Here is a 17,687-nt window from a genome sequence, read left to right as displayed (position 1 = left end):
GTGTGTCTGTCTGTGTGTCTGTCTGTGTGTCTGTCTGTGTGTCTGTCTGTGTGTCTGTCTGTGTGTCTGTCTGTGTGTCTGTCTGTGTGTCTGTCTGTGTGTCTGTCTGTGTGTCTGTCTGTGTGTCTGTCTGTGTGTCTGTCTGTGTGTCTGTCTGTGTGTCTGTCTGTGTGTCTGTCTGTGTGTCTGTCTGTGTGTCTGTCTGTGTGTGTGTCTGTGTGTGTGTCTGTGTGTGTGTCTGTGTGTGTGTCTGTGTGTGTGTCTGTGTGTGTGTGTGTCTGTCTGTGTGTCTGTCTGTCTGTGTGTCTGTCTGTCTGTCTGTCTGTGTGTCTGTCTGTCTGTCTGTCTGTGTGTCTGTCTGTGTGTCTGTCTGTGTGTCTGTCTGTGTGTCTGTCTGTGTGTGTGTCTGTGTGTGTGTCTGTGTGTGTGTCTGTGTGTGTGTCTGTGTGTGTGTCTGTCTGTCTGTCTGTCTGTCTGTCTGTCTGTCTGTCTGTCTGTCTGTGTGTCTGTGTGTGTGTGTGTGTGTGTGTGTGTGTGTGTGTGTGTGTGTGTGTGTGTGTCTGTGTGTCTGTCTGTCTGTCCGCACAGAATGTGAGTATGCTTTTCTCTGCAGCCGTTCGTCCGATTAACATGAAATTTTCACCACAGGAGCGCCTCCTCCTGTAGATTTGTAATGATAATTATGATATCATAGGTTACATTGTATGGGCACCATCTTGGAAAACACGAAAAACTTTGCACCTCTATATCTCCAAAACAGCACCATGGAAAATATTGAAAGGTGGCTCATTGTAAAGTACTCCCCATGGGGGACAACATATATTCATGATGATGTCATCAGTGCCTTCCTTATGACATCATAATTCGACATATAGAACGCTTGATCCAATCAGTTATATATTTCTTGAGCGTAAACTACAGAAAGAGTATATGGGAGAATTAAAGTGACGACGTCATCAGTCACATGGTTCGACAGCCACATTGGGTTGAACATAAATGTACGTCATCAATAAACCACACATCCACCTAATAAACTAACACAGCAGCTCATAAACACTAAACAAAAAAACACCACACAAACAGGTCCTGGCAAGGGTCTGCAATCTGTGATTGCTCTTTCTTGTTGCATTTGCAAGTCAGAACGATACCTGAGAGAGTGCATACCTGCACCAGGCTGAACAGATTAAGTTTTGTATCCACCGATAGGCCAGATCTGGATCCGGAACTCAACTAAAATCTACTTGGCTTGTCCTCGTCACCTAACCAACCGATTGATAAACCTCGGAACCGAGTTTTGTTAAAATCCAAACACAACTTTTTGATATATCGTGTTGTATATCGTTTTGGCCCTATCTCTCTGTGGTGAGGAATCCCTTTAAAATTATAGTAGCCTGATCCGGATCTTTCCCAAAATCTAATCTTTTTGTCCTCGTCACACGACCAACCTGTCCACCAAGACTCATCCGAATCCATGCATAACTTTGAAATCTTCTGCTCACTCACAAACAGACAGGGGTGAAAACACAACATCCGTCCAGGTGTCCACGTTCCGTGGCGGACGTAATAATGACGAAAATACACATATTTGTATCCATATATATGAAAACAATATGGATGGTCCATCCATCTTAAAGACCTGGAGTGTGTGTCTGTCTGTGTGTCCATCCATCTTAAAGACACAGACAGACACACAACAGCTGTTTTAAAGACCTGGAGGGAGGAGTGGGATTGAAGAGAGTGAGGGAGTTTGTTCCAGAGGCGGGAGAAAAGAGGAATGAAGGAGTGAAAGTGAGCAGAGAGTCTTGATTTTGGCAGTTTAACCATGAGAGGGTTGCAGGCAGATCTTGTGCGACCTGTAGGAATATTTGGGGGACAGAGCCCAAAGAGAGCTGGGGGGGGGGGGGGCAAGGCCAGAGAGGAGTCGGTAGAAGACAGAAAGACCACCAACCTAAATTTTAATATGAAATAGGCAGAGCCTAGAAACGAACAAAACCCATTAGAATTACCCTTTAGAACCAGCGATTCAAAGTAGAGAGAGCGACATGCATGGCGAATGCAATGGCTCCTGGGAAGGAAACACGAGCTAACATGTACATACAGCGCCTTCAGAAAGTATTCACAATCGTTGATGTTTTCACATTTTGTTGTTAAAGCCTGAAATTAAAATGGATTAAATTGAGATTCGTTGTCACTGATCTACACATATTACCCTATAATGTCAAAGTGGAATTATTTTTTAGAAATTTCTACAAATTAATAAAAAATTGAAAAGCTGAAATTTATTGAGTCAATAAGTATTCAACCCCTTTGCTAAGACACTGCAAATTGAGCTCAGGTGCATCCGATTTCCTTTTATCATTCTTGAGATGTCTCTACAACTTGATTGGAGTCCATCTGTGGCCAATTCAATTGATTGGACACGATTTAGAAAGAAACACACCTTTCTAGATAAGGTGCCACAGTTAAGGTGCCACAGATGTCTCTACAACTTGATTGGAGTCCATCTGTGGCCACCATATGGACCTCAGTGCATGTCAGAGCAGAAACTCTACCATGAAGTCCAAGCAACAGTCCGTACAACTCTGAGATATAATTGTGAGGAGGGAAAGATCTGGGGAAGGGAATAAAACAATTTCTAGATTGTTGAAAGTTCCCAAGATCACAGCGTGCTCCATCATTAGGAAATGGAAATAATATGGAACTACCCAGACTCTTCCAAGACCTGGCCGTCCGACCAAACTGAGCAACCGGACAAGAAGGACCTTGGTCAGGGAGGTGACTAAGAACATGTGACCTAACAGAACTACAGAGTTCCTTGGCTGAGATGGGGAAAACCTGCTGCAAGGAAAACAGTCCTTACAGCACAAATCTAGGCTTAATGGGAGAGTGGCCAGATGGAAGCCACTCCTGGGAAAATGCAACTGACAGCACACCTGGAGTTTGCAAAATGAATGTGAGACTCTGAGAATGAGGCAAAAGATTCTGTGCTGTGATGAGATGAAAATTGAACTCTTTGGTCTGAATGTAAAACGCTACGTCTGGTGGAAGCCGAGCACAGCTCATCACCCATCGAACACGATCTCTGCAGTCAAGCATGGTGGTGGCAGCATCATGCTGTGGTGAAGCTTTTCAGTGGCAGAGACTGGGAGACTTGTAAGGACAGAGGGAACAATTAATGGAGCCAAATACAGGCAAATCCTTGAGGAGAACCTACTACTGAGTGCAATAGACCTCAAACGGCGGCGAAGATTTACATTCCAACAGGACAATGACCCCAATCAAACAGCCAAAGCAACACGAATGGCTTCAGAACAAGAACATGAAAGAGTCTTTGAGTGGCCCGGCCAAAGCCCAGACTCGAATCCCATTGAGAATCTGTGGAAAGACTTTAAGATTGTTGTTCACTGACGCTCCACATCCAACTTGACAGAGCTTGAGCAAATCTGCAAGGAAGAATGTGAGAAACTCCCCAAATCCAAATGTGCAAAACTGATACAGACATACCCAAGATCCAAGAAGACTCGAAGGTGCAACGCTGCCAAATGCTGATGATGATGATGATGATGATGATTTTTGCTGACAACTCCACCCTCTGCCGCTCCATCTCTCATCCTTCAGATTGGCAGGCAGCAGCCTCTCAGTAAATGTAAATTAGATATTTCTGTATTTCACTTTCAATGGATTTGTAGAAAAATGTTGAAAAACAAGTTTTCACTTTGACATTATGGCATAATTTGTGGAGATCGGTGACAAAACAAATCCTGATTTAAGCCATTATAAATTCCGGCTGCAACAACAAAATGTGAAAAAGTCAAGGGGTGTGAATACTTTCTGAAGGCACCATAGAACTGTGAAGGCTTCTTTATGTGGTCGAATGAAACCTCATCTCATCTCATCTCATCTCATCTCATCTCACGTTTCAGGAGGAGATGCACAGACTCCGAGGATGATTTGTGAAACTGATACTTTTGGAAATGGAAGCGTTCGAGGAAAAAAACCTTACCTATACTAAAGTGAAGCGGAGTCATCGAGGTACGTGATCTACGTGATAGATGACGATCCAGTAGAATTCCTGCAATTGGCTTCGTTGATGCAGTGACGACACTGCAGTCCTTATTAGCGAAAGTCACAAACATAGTGAAAAACATGGAGGCAAAATTTACAACTTTGGAATCCAATACGAGGGATGATATTTAACAGACCAGAGATCGATTTACCAAAATGATCCATAAATTCGCCAACATGGAGAACAACATGGGAGACAAATTCATGAAATCCAGCCAGCATCCTGGAAATCAGCAAACATTACCGCTTTACACAAAAAAGGTGCAAAAACAGATCCTTTTAACTACAGACCAATCAGCCTGCTCCCAATTATCAGCAAAGTCATGGAATCCATCATTGCTTCGGATATGAAATCTTTCCTCTTCTCCAATGGCTTGATCTCTGATCATCAATTTGGATTCAGACCAGGTCACTCTACTCTGGACATGCTGCTTCTCCTGTCTCAACAATGGATGGAGGTCCTCAATGCCAAACAGGAAATTAGAGCTGTCTCCCTCGACATATCACGTGCCTTCGATACGGTCTGGCACCCAGCTCTGCTCACCAAACTCTACTCCTATGGTATCCATGGAAATCTCCATGCATGGCTTGCGGACTTCCTCTCTGGTCGTAGTCAACGTGTGGCCCTGAATGGATTTCTCTCATCTCCCCTTCCTGTTCAGGCTGGAGTTCCCCAAGGCAGTGTGCTGGGCCCTGTGCTTTTTCTGGTCTTTATCAATGATCTCTCCGACTCTCTGGAAAATCCTCTCTATCTCTTTGCTGATGACTTTACTCTCTGTCGCTCCATTCTTCATCCCTCAGATCGGCAGTCTGCAGCCTCCTCACTCTCTGAAGACCTGGACAAAATCACAGACTGGTCAAACAAGTGGAACATGCCTTTCAATCCTGACAAATCTCACACTCTTACTATGTCTCTCCGAAAAGATCGACTGGACAACCCTCCCATCTACTTTCTCAACAATCCTCTCCAAGAAGTTCTGTCGCTGCAGCTTTTGGGTCTCACTATCTGCCATGATCTTTCTTGGGAAAACCACATTTCCAAGCTGGCCTGCAAAGCCAGTCGCCGACTGGGCATCCTCCGTCGTGCGAAGTCCTTCCTTGGCACACCTGAGCTCCTCACCACGTACAAGGCTTTCATCCGCAGCTCAATGGAATACTGCTCTCCCCTCTGGGCTGGTGCTCCTGCCTCACACCTAGCTCGTCTTCACGCTGTTGAAAGCAAAGCATTCAGAATCATTGGAATCTCCCGTGATGAAGCTAACTCCAAGGGCCTCTCACTCACTCACCGCAGGCAGGTTGGTGGTCTTTCCGTCTTCTACCGACTCCTCTCCGGCCTTGCTCCCCCAGCTCTCTCTGTGCTCTGTCCCCCAAATATTCCTACAGGTCGCACAAGATCTGCCAGCAAGCCTCTGATGGTTAAACTGCCGAAATCTCGGCTCTCTGCTCACCTTCACTCCTTCATTCCTCTTTTCTCCCGCCTCTGGAACAAACTCCCACACTCCCTTCAATCCCACTCCTCCCTCCAGGTCTTTAAAACAGCTGTTCACCACCATCTCTTATCTTCCCCCATCCAAAACCTTGATCTTTTCTACCCCCACTAATTCACCCCAGATTCACCTTGTTTGTAATTCCAACTTCTTTCCTGGTAGTCCTGGCAGTGTCCATATGTTTTATGCCTCTCCCACCCCCTTTCCCATGCCTCCCCCCCAAAGCCCTCTCCCTCCCACAGATCTCTCGATGTCTCCATGTCTCTCGGTTCCTGCTCTAAAATGTTGTGTTGTGTTGTGTTGTGTTGTGTTTGTGTTTGTGTCCTTCCCCCTCTCTCCCCATCTTGTCTACCGCTCCCGATGTTATTTGTTCTATGTGTCGGTTTGTCGGTTATGTGTCGGTTTGTCGGTTTGTCTTTCTGTGTGATAAATGTTCGCTCTTTCACGAGCCTCGATCTTTTATACAAAAAAAAAAAAAAAAAAAAAAAAAAAAAATTCCTCGATCGTTCTTAAACAGATCTCTAACTTGAAAATCACAATAAACCCAATTTGTTATAAATGTTCGTCTTTCATTAATCATCCACTTTCTAAACTCCCCTCCCTGCCCCTCCCCTCCAAATCTCCCCCCTTGCCCCTCCCCTTCTAAACTCCCCCCTTGCCCCTCCCCTCCTAAACTCCCCCCTCACCCCTCCCCTTCAAATCTCCCCCCCTACCATCCCTCTCCAATTCTCCTCCCTCCCTCCTCAAAGCTGCCTCCTGCACACTTCGTCTCCCTTCTATCTCATACCTCCACCTCCCCAAACCTTCTACTTTCCTCTGCCACCCCCCCCCCCCCCCACCACCAAACAACCCCTCACTGTGCCTCATCCCATCACCATCAAACCTTTCGTCCTCCTCATCCTTCCCTTTCTTGTAACTCTTCTGTAATCTCTGACACACTATCAACTGCTCTCCCTACCTCCCCCTCTCATCCTTCATATGACGCTACCCCTCCCCTCCCCTGACCTGCACCCGATGCTCCCCCTCTCTCCTCATTAACGGTATGGACCTCAAATATCCAGGGCCTTCGCTCAAACCTGACTGATCTCTCCATTCAGGTTGCTTCTGACAAACCAGACTTGATCTGCTTAACAGAAACTTTCCTCCTTCAAGATGTCTCTGATTCCTTAATATCTCTTCCTGGTTACTCCCTCCTCCGGTATGACAGACCTGAGCCTCGGCCTGGTGGTGGGGTGGCTATCTTTATCAATAACTCTCTTCCTCACTCTCCTTGCACTGCCCTCTCTCCACCCCAACCACAGGAGTACCTCTGGCTACGGCTTCCTCTCCGCTCCCACCTTTTGTTCATATGTGTTCTGCACCGTCTTCCAAACAGTGATGACTCCATTTACATTTTGCTGTCTGACAACATGGAACAACTTCTATCAACTCATCCAAACTCTCTCTTTCTCACATGTGGCGACTTCAACTGTCATCATGCCAGCTGGCTGGGTGTGGGTTCCTCTCTCACCAGCCATGGCACCTCAGCAAAGGACTTATGCGACTCATTGGGACTAACACAATCTGTCAATTTCCCGACCCGGATCTCAGCCAATGGAGTATCTTCTCTTCTAGACTTGGTTATGACTAACTTCCCTGCTAATGTCTGCTGCTCTTCTTCTGCTCGAATCGGTTCTTCTGATCATGTGCTTGTTAAAGTGGACATCTCTCTGGCCATTCTCAGAGAGTCTCCTCAGCGTCGACGGGTCTGGCATTTCACTCAGGCCGACTGGCACGGTCTTCATGCAGCCATCAATCATCTGGACTGGTCTCCCATCTCTACTGCCTCTGACATCAATTCTTCCTGGGAATTCTTCCTGTCTCTCCCATCTCTACTGTCTCTCTCATGCACAGATTTATCCCATCTCATCTTCAGTTGTTTAACCCTTCCTCCCATCCATGGTACACTGAATCTTGTGGTGACGCAGTTGCCCTGAAACAACTTGCCTTTGCCTCTTGGAAGGCAAATCCAACTGAAGGCAATCTCAGTTCCTTCCACCAAGCTCAGAACAAGTGTGTGTCTACGGAACAGGAGTGCCAGGAAGCACCATCTCTCCACACTCAAGAATGAACTCTCAAACCTGTCTCCTTCCTCCAAATCCTGGTGGCGTCTGGTCAAATCCGTTTCTGGTGTTTTTTTCCCCCTCCATCCCCTCCCTTACCTCAAATGGCTACACAGTTGACACCGCACGTGACAAAGCCGAATGCCTCAACTCTGTGTTTGCCTCAAAATCTTGTGTACCAAACCCACCTCTCTCTGTTCCCACCTTACCCAGTTGAACCCATCTGCTCCTGGACTCTGTGTCCTTCTCTCCTGACAAGGTGGAGAAGTTTTTGTCAAACCTCGACTCTGATTCTGCAACTGGACCAGACGGCATCAGCCCACGGGTCCTAAAATCCTGCTCTGCCGCTCTATCTCACCCTCTCTCTATTCTTTTCACCCTCTCTTTTGCTCAAGGCCATCTGCCAGCATCTTAGAAATCAGAAAACATTACCGCTTTACACAAAAAATGTGCAAAAACAGATCCTTGCAACTACAGACCAATCAGCCTGCTTCCAATTATCAGCAAAGTCATGGAATCCATCATTGCTTCGGATATCAAATCCTTCCTCTTCTCCAATGGCTTGATCTCCGATCATCAATTTGGATTCAGACCAGGTCATTCTACTCTGGACATGTTGCTTCTGCTGTCTCAACAATGGATGGAGGTCCTCAATGCCAAACAGGAAATCAGAGCTGTCTCCCTTGACATATCACGTGCCTTCGATACGGTCTGGCACCCAGCTCTGCTCACCAAACTCTCCTCCTATGGTATCCATGGAAATCTTCACGCACGGCTTGCGGACTTCCTCTCTGGTCGTCGTCAGCGTGTGGCCCTGAATGGATTTCTCTCATCTCCCCTTCCTGTTCTGGCTGGAGTTCCCCAAGGCAGTTTTCTGGGCCCTGTGCTTTTCTGGTCTTCATCAATGATCTCTCCGACCAGAGTCGGCGTCAGAACAAATCGAATCGGGGGGCATTAGGGTAACCGCGGGGGGGGCACAAACTGCCGTTCGAGAACCCAATATATGATGTAAATGCTTGATAATAAGAGTTTGCCGTCAACAATCAACACACCAACCCAGTTACAATTATTTAAAAACATGCTGCAAAGTCACTCTCTTACACACACACACACACACACACACACACACACACACACACACACACACACACACACACACACACACACACACACACACACACACACACACACACACACACACACACACACACACACACACACACACAGACACACACACACACACACACACACACACACACACAGCACTGTGCCCCAACACTGCACAAAATATAGCGTACGTGCAAGCCACGTGTCTGTCTCTCACTCTTTCACTCTTTCACTCACTGCACTGTGCGCGTCATTGGACCATCATTTGAAATAGACTATTTTTCTCCACTCTTACCGAATAAATGCAGACGGACCCAAAAATCATTCAACATTTTGCGTAATAATCATGAAAGCCAAGGCTGGCATCATAAAGTGAATTAAACGCATGGCTTACCTTTAGAAGAGTTGCAGGCGGCGAGTGTTGGTGCTGAACCTCCTAAGAATGGTGTCCTTCCACTCAGTTGTGCATTTTCGTGTTAAGTCCCTCTCAAACGCTAGCTGAACCACTGGGCCTTTCTTTTGTGGAGCATTGCGTGTCTGTGGTCCGAAAATACGTTTCTCAGAGTCGAGAATGAATTCTCGCACATTGCTGTGGAGGCGCCAAATGTTGAGGCATGTTTGAAAGCAGTCAGTACACTGGGCATTCCGATCAGATGTGTGTGGTACTCTGAGAGGATGTGCTGTGTAGTCCAATCCCCCTCGATTGGCTGTGATTGTTTTTGTGAGCTGAAAAACTGTTTAGCAAATTCGTACTCTGCCTCAATTATAGGCGACCGTGACAGGTCCATAATATGCTTCACAGCCTTTACATCAAGAAATGTATTGCTTTCTGGATTCAATGCAAGAAGTGCACTAGCCAAGTGTGAGTTCCGCTCGCTGAATCTGTGATCCATCTCTCCAAGCACTGAATCAATAGTGTTGTAGTACAGTCTGTGAAGTTCTGTTTTTTCGTCATCATCCCTGTGTACTGTAGTTCCCATAACGGCATACTCATCCATATTCGTGTTCGCTTTGCGTCTCCGTTTGGGGATTGCGGGTCTCAGTGATGCGCTGGCAGCCGTGGCCATGTCCCACACCTTATTAAACTCCTCGTCAATGAGCATACTACTTCCTCAAATGTGACCTGATGCAAATTTGACCAACAGGGTGTGTTTTTTTCTTTTCTTATTTTTATTTCATTTCATTTAGCAAAAAGATTTTCACTTTTAATATGATAAATATAAATCTATATAATAATAGCGTAAGGACTCGACTTTGTTATCCCTTTTACGCCGCACCCAGTGACCCGATGCCCACGGCACTAATGGATTTACGATCTACGAACCGCGCTCTTTGTTTATCACGTACAGCCATACTCGAAAAATCTGAATTAGCCGACGTTGGGGCCCAAAAGCATCCGATTAACTGCCGATACGACGCCATCTTATTGGCATCTGCTGGGTGAAGGGGAAGCAAGCCGTCCGCTGATTGGACAGTCGAAGGCGACAGCAAGCCGTCCACTGAGTGGACAATACAGAGCATGCATTTGTGCCGGTGTCGTCGATCACGGTGTACGCTAACCTCATCAGGTGGGTTTACCATAATTCGCGCTCTTTGTTTATCACGTACAGCCATACTCAAAAAATCTGAATTAGTCGACTTTGTGGCCCAAAAGCATCCGATTAACTGCCGATACGATGCCATCTTATTGGCGTCTGCTGGGTGAAGGCGAAGCAAGCCGTCCGCTGATTGGACAGTCGAAGGCGACAGCAAGCCGTCCACTGAGTGGACAATCCAGAGCATGCATTTGTGCCGGTGTCATCGATTACGGTGTACACTAACCTCATCAGGTGGGTTTACCATAATTTCTTCCAACCGCGCTCTTTGTTTTTTCACGTACAGCCATACTCGAAAAATCTGAATTAGTCGACCTTGGGGCCCAAAACCATCCGATTAACTGCCGATACGACGCCATCGTATTGGCGTCTGCTGGGTGAGGGCGAAGCAAGCGGTCCGCTGATTGGACAGGCGAAGGCGAAAGCGAAAGCAAGCCGTCCACTGAGTGGACAATCCAGAGCATGCATTTGTGCCGGTGTCGTCGATCGCGGTGTACGCTAACCACCTGGGTATCTATTTGCCTGCTCCTGTCTTCTCCCACGGCCAGTTATATATGGCATGTTTAAGAGCACGGTCGTTCAAAGATGTGTATATCAAGGTTGATAATACGAGTACGCAAGGAGTCGTCAGAGGCTTGACTATTACCCCAAACATTGTTTCTCCAGAAGTTTAAAAATAATTTCAACCTCTGATACTGCGTTCATTGTATTATATTCCTACTGCTCTGCCTTGACATTGACGCTTACCAACGCGCCAGTATGGGGCTAATTCCAGTCGATTTTCTAATCCGTTCATTTTTTTAAAGTCTATGGTTCTACTGCTGTTCCTTTCCATTGACACATACCACTGCGCCCGTGTGGCCAGAGTGGTGCTATGCCGATTCCTATTACGAATCCATTCATTTTTCAAAAGTATATCGTAGCGTTGTCATTTAAGTAGATTGCAATAAATACGTTGTTCATAAACGCACTCTTCATTCTCATCTTTCTTCCTAACTCTTACTCGGACAAGCAAATCCCCTATGCCATCCATAATGGTACACTCTATCCATACACCACATCCTCCCTTCCGTGGATGTTCCACGGGTTTCGGCTAGTTAATTAATAAAACGCAAAGTTTGGCGCTAAAGGCTTGGCCTGCGGGTGGAGGGGGGGGGGCACAATAACTAATTTGGGGGACATGGCCTGCGAATGCCCCCCCCCCCCCATGACGCCGACCCTGTCTCCGACTCTCTGGAAAATCCTTTCCATCTCTTTGCTGATGACTCCACTCTCTGCCGCTCCATTCCTCATCCCTCAGATTGGCAGTCTGCAGCCTCCTCACTCTCTGCAGACCTGGACAAAATCAAAGACTGGTCAAACAAGTGGAACATGTCTTTCAATCCTGACAAATATCACACTCTTACGATGTCTCTCCAAAAAGACTGACTGGACAACCCTCCCATCTACTTTCTCAACAATCCTCTCCAAGAAGTTCTGTCGCTCAAGCTTTTGGGTCTCACTATCTGCCATGATCTTTCTTGGGAAAACCACATTTCCAAGCTGGCCTCCAAAGCCAGTCGCCGACTGGGCATCCTCCGTCATGCGAAGTCCTTCCTTGGCACACCTGAGCTCCTCACCACATACAAGGCTTTCATCCGCAGCTCAATGGAGTACTGCTCTCCCCTCTGGGCTGGTGCTCCTGCCTCACACCGAGCTCGTCTTCACGCTGTTGAAACCAAAGCTTTCAGAATCATTGGAATCTCCTGCGGTGAAGTTAAATCCGAGGGCCTTTCACTCACTCACCGCAGGCAGGTTGGTGGTCTTTCTGTCTTCTACCGACTCCTCTCCGGCCTTGCTCCCCCAGCTCTCTCTGTGCTCTGTCCCCCAAATATTCCTACAGGTCGCACAAGATCTGCCTGCAACCCTCTTATGGTTAAACTGCCAAAATCTAGGCTCTCTGCTCACCTTCACTCTTTCATTCCCCTTTTCTCCCGCCTCTGGAACAAACTCCCCCACTCCCTTCAATCCCACTCCTCCCTCCAGGTCTTTAAAACAGCTGTTCACCACCAGCTCTTATCTTCCCCCATCCAAAAAGCTTAGGATCCCAGGATCCTGGGTTCGAATCCCGGTCGATCGCTGAATTAACGCCAGGGGGGTTGACTCAGCCTGTCATCCTTCCGAGGTCGGCTAATTGAGTACCAGTTCACTGGTAATTCCCTGTTTGTCGCTCATTTGTCGCTAAATGTTTGCTGTTGCTGTAAATAATGTAAATTATTAATTTGTAAATTGTAAATGTAAATGTAATGTAAATGTAAATGTAAATGTAAATGTAATGTAAATGTAAATGTAAATAACGTAAATAATGTAAATAAATAATGTAAAATAATAATGTAAATGTAAATGTTTGCTGTAAATGTTGCTGTTTGTCGCTAAAGGCGGCAAAAAGGGTTGGCGTCAGGAAGGGCATCCGGCCGTAAAACATTGCTTCAAAAAGGGGACCAAAAAACAACAACAACCACGGTTCCAGAAAAAGGCCAACCCCCGCTTGCGGGGAAAAATGGCCTCTAAAGGTGGTTATATCCAAAACCTTGATATTTTCTACCCCCGCTAATTCACCCCAGATCCACTTTTTTGAAATTCCAACTTCTTTCCTGGAAGTCCTTGCAGTGTCCATATGTTTTGTACCTCTCCCACCTCCCCCCAAACCCTCTCCCTCCCACAGTTCTCTCGATGTCCCTGCTCTCAAATGTTGTGTTTGTGTCCTTCCTCCTCTCTCCTCATCTTGTCTGCCGCTCCCCGTGTTTTGTGTGTCGCTTTGACTTTTTGTGTGATTGGTGTTAGCTCTTTCACGAGCCTCAATCTTGTATGCAAAATAAAAAAATTAAAAAATAGGGAATTAAACTGAAAAAAATACAACTATTTGCTCCAGAAATGGGAATTACATTTAAGAGAAAAAAAATCGACTGAGGCATTATTTGAGTAGCGTGGATGGTAGGTGACCGCACTGGCGAAGCAGCAAAGAGATCAACCGAGAGACTGAGGTGCTGACACAACCCGTGAAGGTATAGCAGTGAGAGCCCGCGGTGCACAAGATGGTGTCTGAGAAATGTGAGAGTGCCTACGGAGCGTCGGTTGGCACCGTTGGCACTCAGGGTGTGTGCAGGTTACAAGTATCATGTTCAGGGTGTGTGCAGGTTACCAGTGTCGTGTTCAGGGTGTGTGCAGGTTACAAGTGTCATGTTCAGGGTGTGTGCAGGTTACAAGTGTCGTGTTCAGGGTGTGTGCAGGTTACCAGTGTCGTGTTCAGGGTGTGTGCAGTTTACAAGTGTTGTGTTCAGGGTGTGTGCAGGTTACAAGTGTCATGTTCAGGGTGTGTGCAGGTTACAAGTGTCATGTTCAGGCTGTGTGCAGGTTACCAGTGTCGTGTTCAGGGTGTGTGCAGGTAACAAGTGTCATGTTCAGGGTGTGTGCAGGTTACAAGTGTCATGTTCAGGCTGTGTGCAGGTTACCAGTGTCGTGTTCAGGGTGTGTGCAGGTAACAAGTGTCATGTTCAGGGTGTGTGCAGGTTACAAGTGTCATGTTCAGGCTGTGTGCAGGTTACCAGTGTCGTGTTCAGGCTGTGTGCAGGTTACCAGTGTCGTGTTCAGGGTGTGTGCAGGTTACAAGTGTCATGTTCAGGGTGTGTGCAGGTTACAAGTGTCATGTTCAGGCTGTGTGCAGGTTACCAGTGTCGTGTTCAGGGTGTGTGCAGGTAACAAGTGTCATGTGCAGGGTCTGTGCAGGTTACCAGTGTAGTGTTCAGGGTGTGTGCAGGTTACAAGTGTCGTGTTCAGGGTGTGTGCAGGTTACCAGTGTCGTGTTCAGGGTGTGTGCAGGTAACAAGTGTAGTGTTCAGGGTGTGTGCAGGTTAACAGTGTCGTGTTCAGGGTGTGTGCAGGTTACCGGTGTCGTGTTCAGGGTGTGTGCAGGTAACCAGTGTCGTGTTCAGGGTGTGTGCAGGTTACAAGTGTCATGTTCAGGGTGTGTGCATGTCATGTTCAGGGTGTGTGCAGGTTACCAGTGTCGTGTTCAGGGTGTGTGCAGGTTACCAGTGTCGTCTTCAGGGTGTGTGCAGGTAACAAGTGTAGTGTTCAGGGTGTGCGCAGGTTACCAGTGTCGTGTTCAGGGTGTGTGCAGGTTACAAGTGTCATGTTCAGGGTGTGTGCGTGTCATGTTCAGGGTGTGTGCAGGTTACCAGTGTCGTGTTCAGGGTGTGTGCAGGTTACCAGTGTCGTGTTCAGGGTGTGTGCAGGTTACCAGTGTCATGTTCAGGGTGTGTGCAGGTAACCAGTGTCGTGTTCAGGGTGTGTGCAGGTTACCAGTGTCATGTTCAGGGTGTGTGCAGGTTACCAGTGTCATGTTCAGGGTGTGTGCATGTTACAAGTGTCATGTTCAGGGTGTGTGCGTGTCATGTTCAGGGTGTGTGCAGGTTACCAGTGTCGTGTTCAGGGTGTGTGCAGGTTACCAGTGTCATGTTCAGGGTGTGTGCAGGTTACCAGTGTCATGTTCAGGGTGTGTGCATGTTACAAGTGTCATGTTCAGGGTGTGTGCATGTTACAAGTGTCATGTTCAGGGTGTGTGCGTGTCATGTTCAGGGTGTGTGCAGGTTACCAGTGTCGTGTTCAGGGTGTGTGCAGGGTACAAGTGTTGTGCTCAGGGTGTGTGCAGGTTACAAGTGTCATGTTCAGGGTGTGCGCAGGTTACCAGTGTCGTGTTCAGGGTGTGTGCAGGTTACCAGTGTCGTGTTCAGGGTGTGTGCAGGGTACAAGTGTTGTGTTCAGGGTGTGTGCAGGTTACAAGTGTCATGTTCAGGGTGTGCGCAGGTTACAAGTGTCGTGTTCAGGGTGTGTGCAGGTTACAAGTGTCGTGTTAAGGGTGTGTGCAGGTAACAAGTGTCATGTGCAGAGTCTGTGCAGGCTACCAGTGTTGTGTTCAGGGTGTGTGCAGGTTACAAGTGTCATGTTCAGGGTGTGTGCAGGTTACAAGTGTCGTGTTCAGGGTGTGTGCAGGTTACAATTGTCGTGTTCAGGGTGTGTGCAGGTTACAAGTGTCGTGTTCAGGGTGTGTGCAGGTTACAAGTGTCGTGTTCAGGGTGTGTGCAGGTTATAAGTGGCGTGATCAAGGTGTGTGCAGGTTACAAGTGTCGTGTTCAGGGTGTGTGCAGGTTACAAGTGTCATGTTCAGGGTGTGTGCAGGTTACCAGTGTCGTGTTCAGGGTGTGTGCAGGGTACAAGTGTTGTGTTCAGGGTGTGTGCAGGTTACAAGTGTCATGTTCAGGGTGTGTGCAGGTTACTAGTGTCGTGTTCAAGGTGTGTGCAGGTTACCAGTGTCGTGTTCAGGGTGTGTGCAGGTTACAAGTGTCATTTTAAGGGTGTGTGCAGGTTACCAGTGTCGTGTTCAAGGTGTGTGCAGGTTACCAGTGCCATGTTCAGGGTGTGTGCAGGGTACCAGTGTTGTGTTCAGGGTGTGTGCAGTTTACAAGTGTCGTGTTCAGGGTGTGTGCAGGTTACAAGTGTCGTGTTCAGGGTGTTTGCAGGTTACCAGTGTGTACAGGGTGTGTGCAGGTTATAAGTGCCGTGATCAAGGTGTGTGCAGGTTACAAGTGTCGTGTTCAAGGTGTGTGCAGGTTACCAGTGTCGTGATCAAGGTGTGTGCAGGTTACCAGTGTCGTGTGCAAGGTGTGTGCAGGTTGCCAGTGTCGTGTGCAAGGTGTGTGCAGGTTGCCAGTGTCGTGTTCAGGGTGTGTGCAGGTTACAAGTGTCGTGTTCAGGGTGTGTGCAGGTTACAAGTGTCGTGTTCAGGGTGTTTGCAGGTTACCAGTGTGTGCAGGTTATAAGTGGCGTGATCAAGGTGTGTGCAGGTTACCAGTGTTGTGTTCAGGGTGTGTGCAGGTTACAAGTATCATGCTCAGGGTGTGTGCAGGTGACAAGTGTCGTGTTCAGGGTGTGTGCAGGTTACAAGTGCAGTGTTCAGGGTGTGTGCAGGTTACAAGTGTCATGTTCAGGGTGTGTGCAGGTTACCAGTGTCGTGTTCAGGGTGTGTGCAGTTTACAAGTGTTGTGTTCAGGTTACCAGTGTGTACAGGGTGTGTGCAGGTTATAAGTGCCGTGATCAAGGTGTGTGCAGGTTACAAGTGTCGTGTTCAAGGTGTGTGCAGGTTACCAGTGTCGTGTTCAGGGTGTGTGCAGGTTACAAGTGTCGTGTTCAGGGTGTGTGCAGGTTACAAGTGTCGTGTTCAGTGTGTTTGCAGGTTACCAGTGTGTGCAGGTTATAAGTGGCGTGATCAAGGTGTGTGCAGGTTACCAGTGTCGCGTGCAAGGTGTGTGCAGGTTACCAGTGTCGTGTTCAGGGTGTGTGCAGGTAACAAGTGTGTAGCCTACAGGCAACAGGGTGTGTCTCGGTTATGACATGTTATCAAGTCCAATGTTCCGCCATGTCCACTCACCATGATGATTGGTTAGATGTTCGATAAACATTCTTCCCTCTCCACGCTACCTTTTGACCTTTTGCTAATCTGGTAAATAGATCCTAAAAATCCCAATAATGTTCAACAGTTCCGTGCATCCCCGAAGCCGCGGTGCTCTTACCTGCCAACCAAACAATGCTCATTTCGACGTTTTAATAATAAGACTCAAATACGAGTCTCCTTCACTCGTCGAACACAATGTCGGCCTTGGTCAAACTCAAAATCTAACGAAACCCGATCCGACGTTGTCACATTCCAGTGGAATAAACATGAAGCGTCTTCTTCTTCTTCTTCTTTTATGAATCGATGGCGTTTTCAGAGTCTCTAGGCTCTATATACGCCACGTAACTCAAATCTTCGGAAATGTATACTTGAGGCCTATATTGCTATTACCGTTCCTTCAATACATTTTAAAATCGATCTGCGCAATGGAAGGTGCTTCTGACTCGGGCGAAAAAATACATCCGGTATTCCTGACCACGTGAACGGTGATCCCCATGTGCCGGACAGAGTGCAGAAGACGCAATCTGAGCTCCGCATATTTCGGGCAGAGAGAGAAACCATGATCCAAATCTTCAGGAACATTACACCGGTCACACAACCCCGTCGGGAGACGCCCGATCCGACGTCGGTAGTAGCTGAGAGAACAGTGTCCGAGTCTAAGCCTATATAAGGTAGACAGGCCCTGTGCTATTTCTGGTCTTCATTAATGTAATGATCTCTCCGACTCTGGAAAATCCTCTCTATCTCTTTGCTGATGGCTCCACTCTCTGCCGCTCCATTCCTCATCCCTCAGATCGGCAGTCTGCAGCCTCCTCACTCTCTGCAGACCTGGACAAAATCA

The 17,687-nt window shown here is 47.4% G+C and overlaps 1 protein-coding gene across 5 annotated transcripts in view; it reads right to left on the bottom strand.

The window, feature by feature from the left end:
* The window catches only part of TLCD5 (TLC domain containing 5), a 45,731-nt gene extending 28,417 nt beyond the window's left edge, over window positions 1-17,314 (bottom strand). Inside the window, exons 1-2 of one of the 5 annotated variants that reach the window (XM_068136334.2) lie at window positions 16,965-17,151; window positions 9,156-9,298 (exon numbers count right to left, since the gene is read on the bottom strand). Coding sequence is in view for 4 of the 5 variants with exons in the window: in XM_068136330.2 (XP_067992431.1) it covers window positions 16,823-16,853 (31 nt within the window). In the remaining variant the exon portion in view is untranslated. Of the gene's footprint in view, window positions 1-9,155; window positions 9,299-16,822 lie in introns of all 5 variants that reach the window. The other 4 variants (XM_068136331.2, XM_078768536.1, XM_068136330.2 and 1 more) reach the window with 4 other exon arrangements.
* Between the last annotated feature and the right edge of the window lie 373 nt (window positions 17,315-17,687).

The sequence above is a fragment of the Myxine glutinosa genome, chromosome 14 (genome assembly GCF_964187855.1).
Source record: "Myxine glutinosa chromosome 14, kmMyxGlut1.1, whole genome shotgun sequence".
In the NCBI taxonomy this organism is placed as follows: domain Eukaryota; kingdom Metazoa; phylum Chordata; class Myxini; order Myxiniformes; family Myxinidae; genus Myxine; species Myxine glutinosa.
This window is presented reverse-complemented; position numbering and strand designations above follow the sequence as displayed.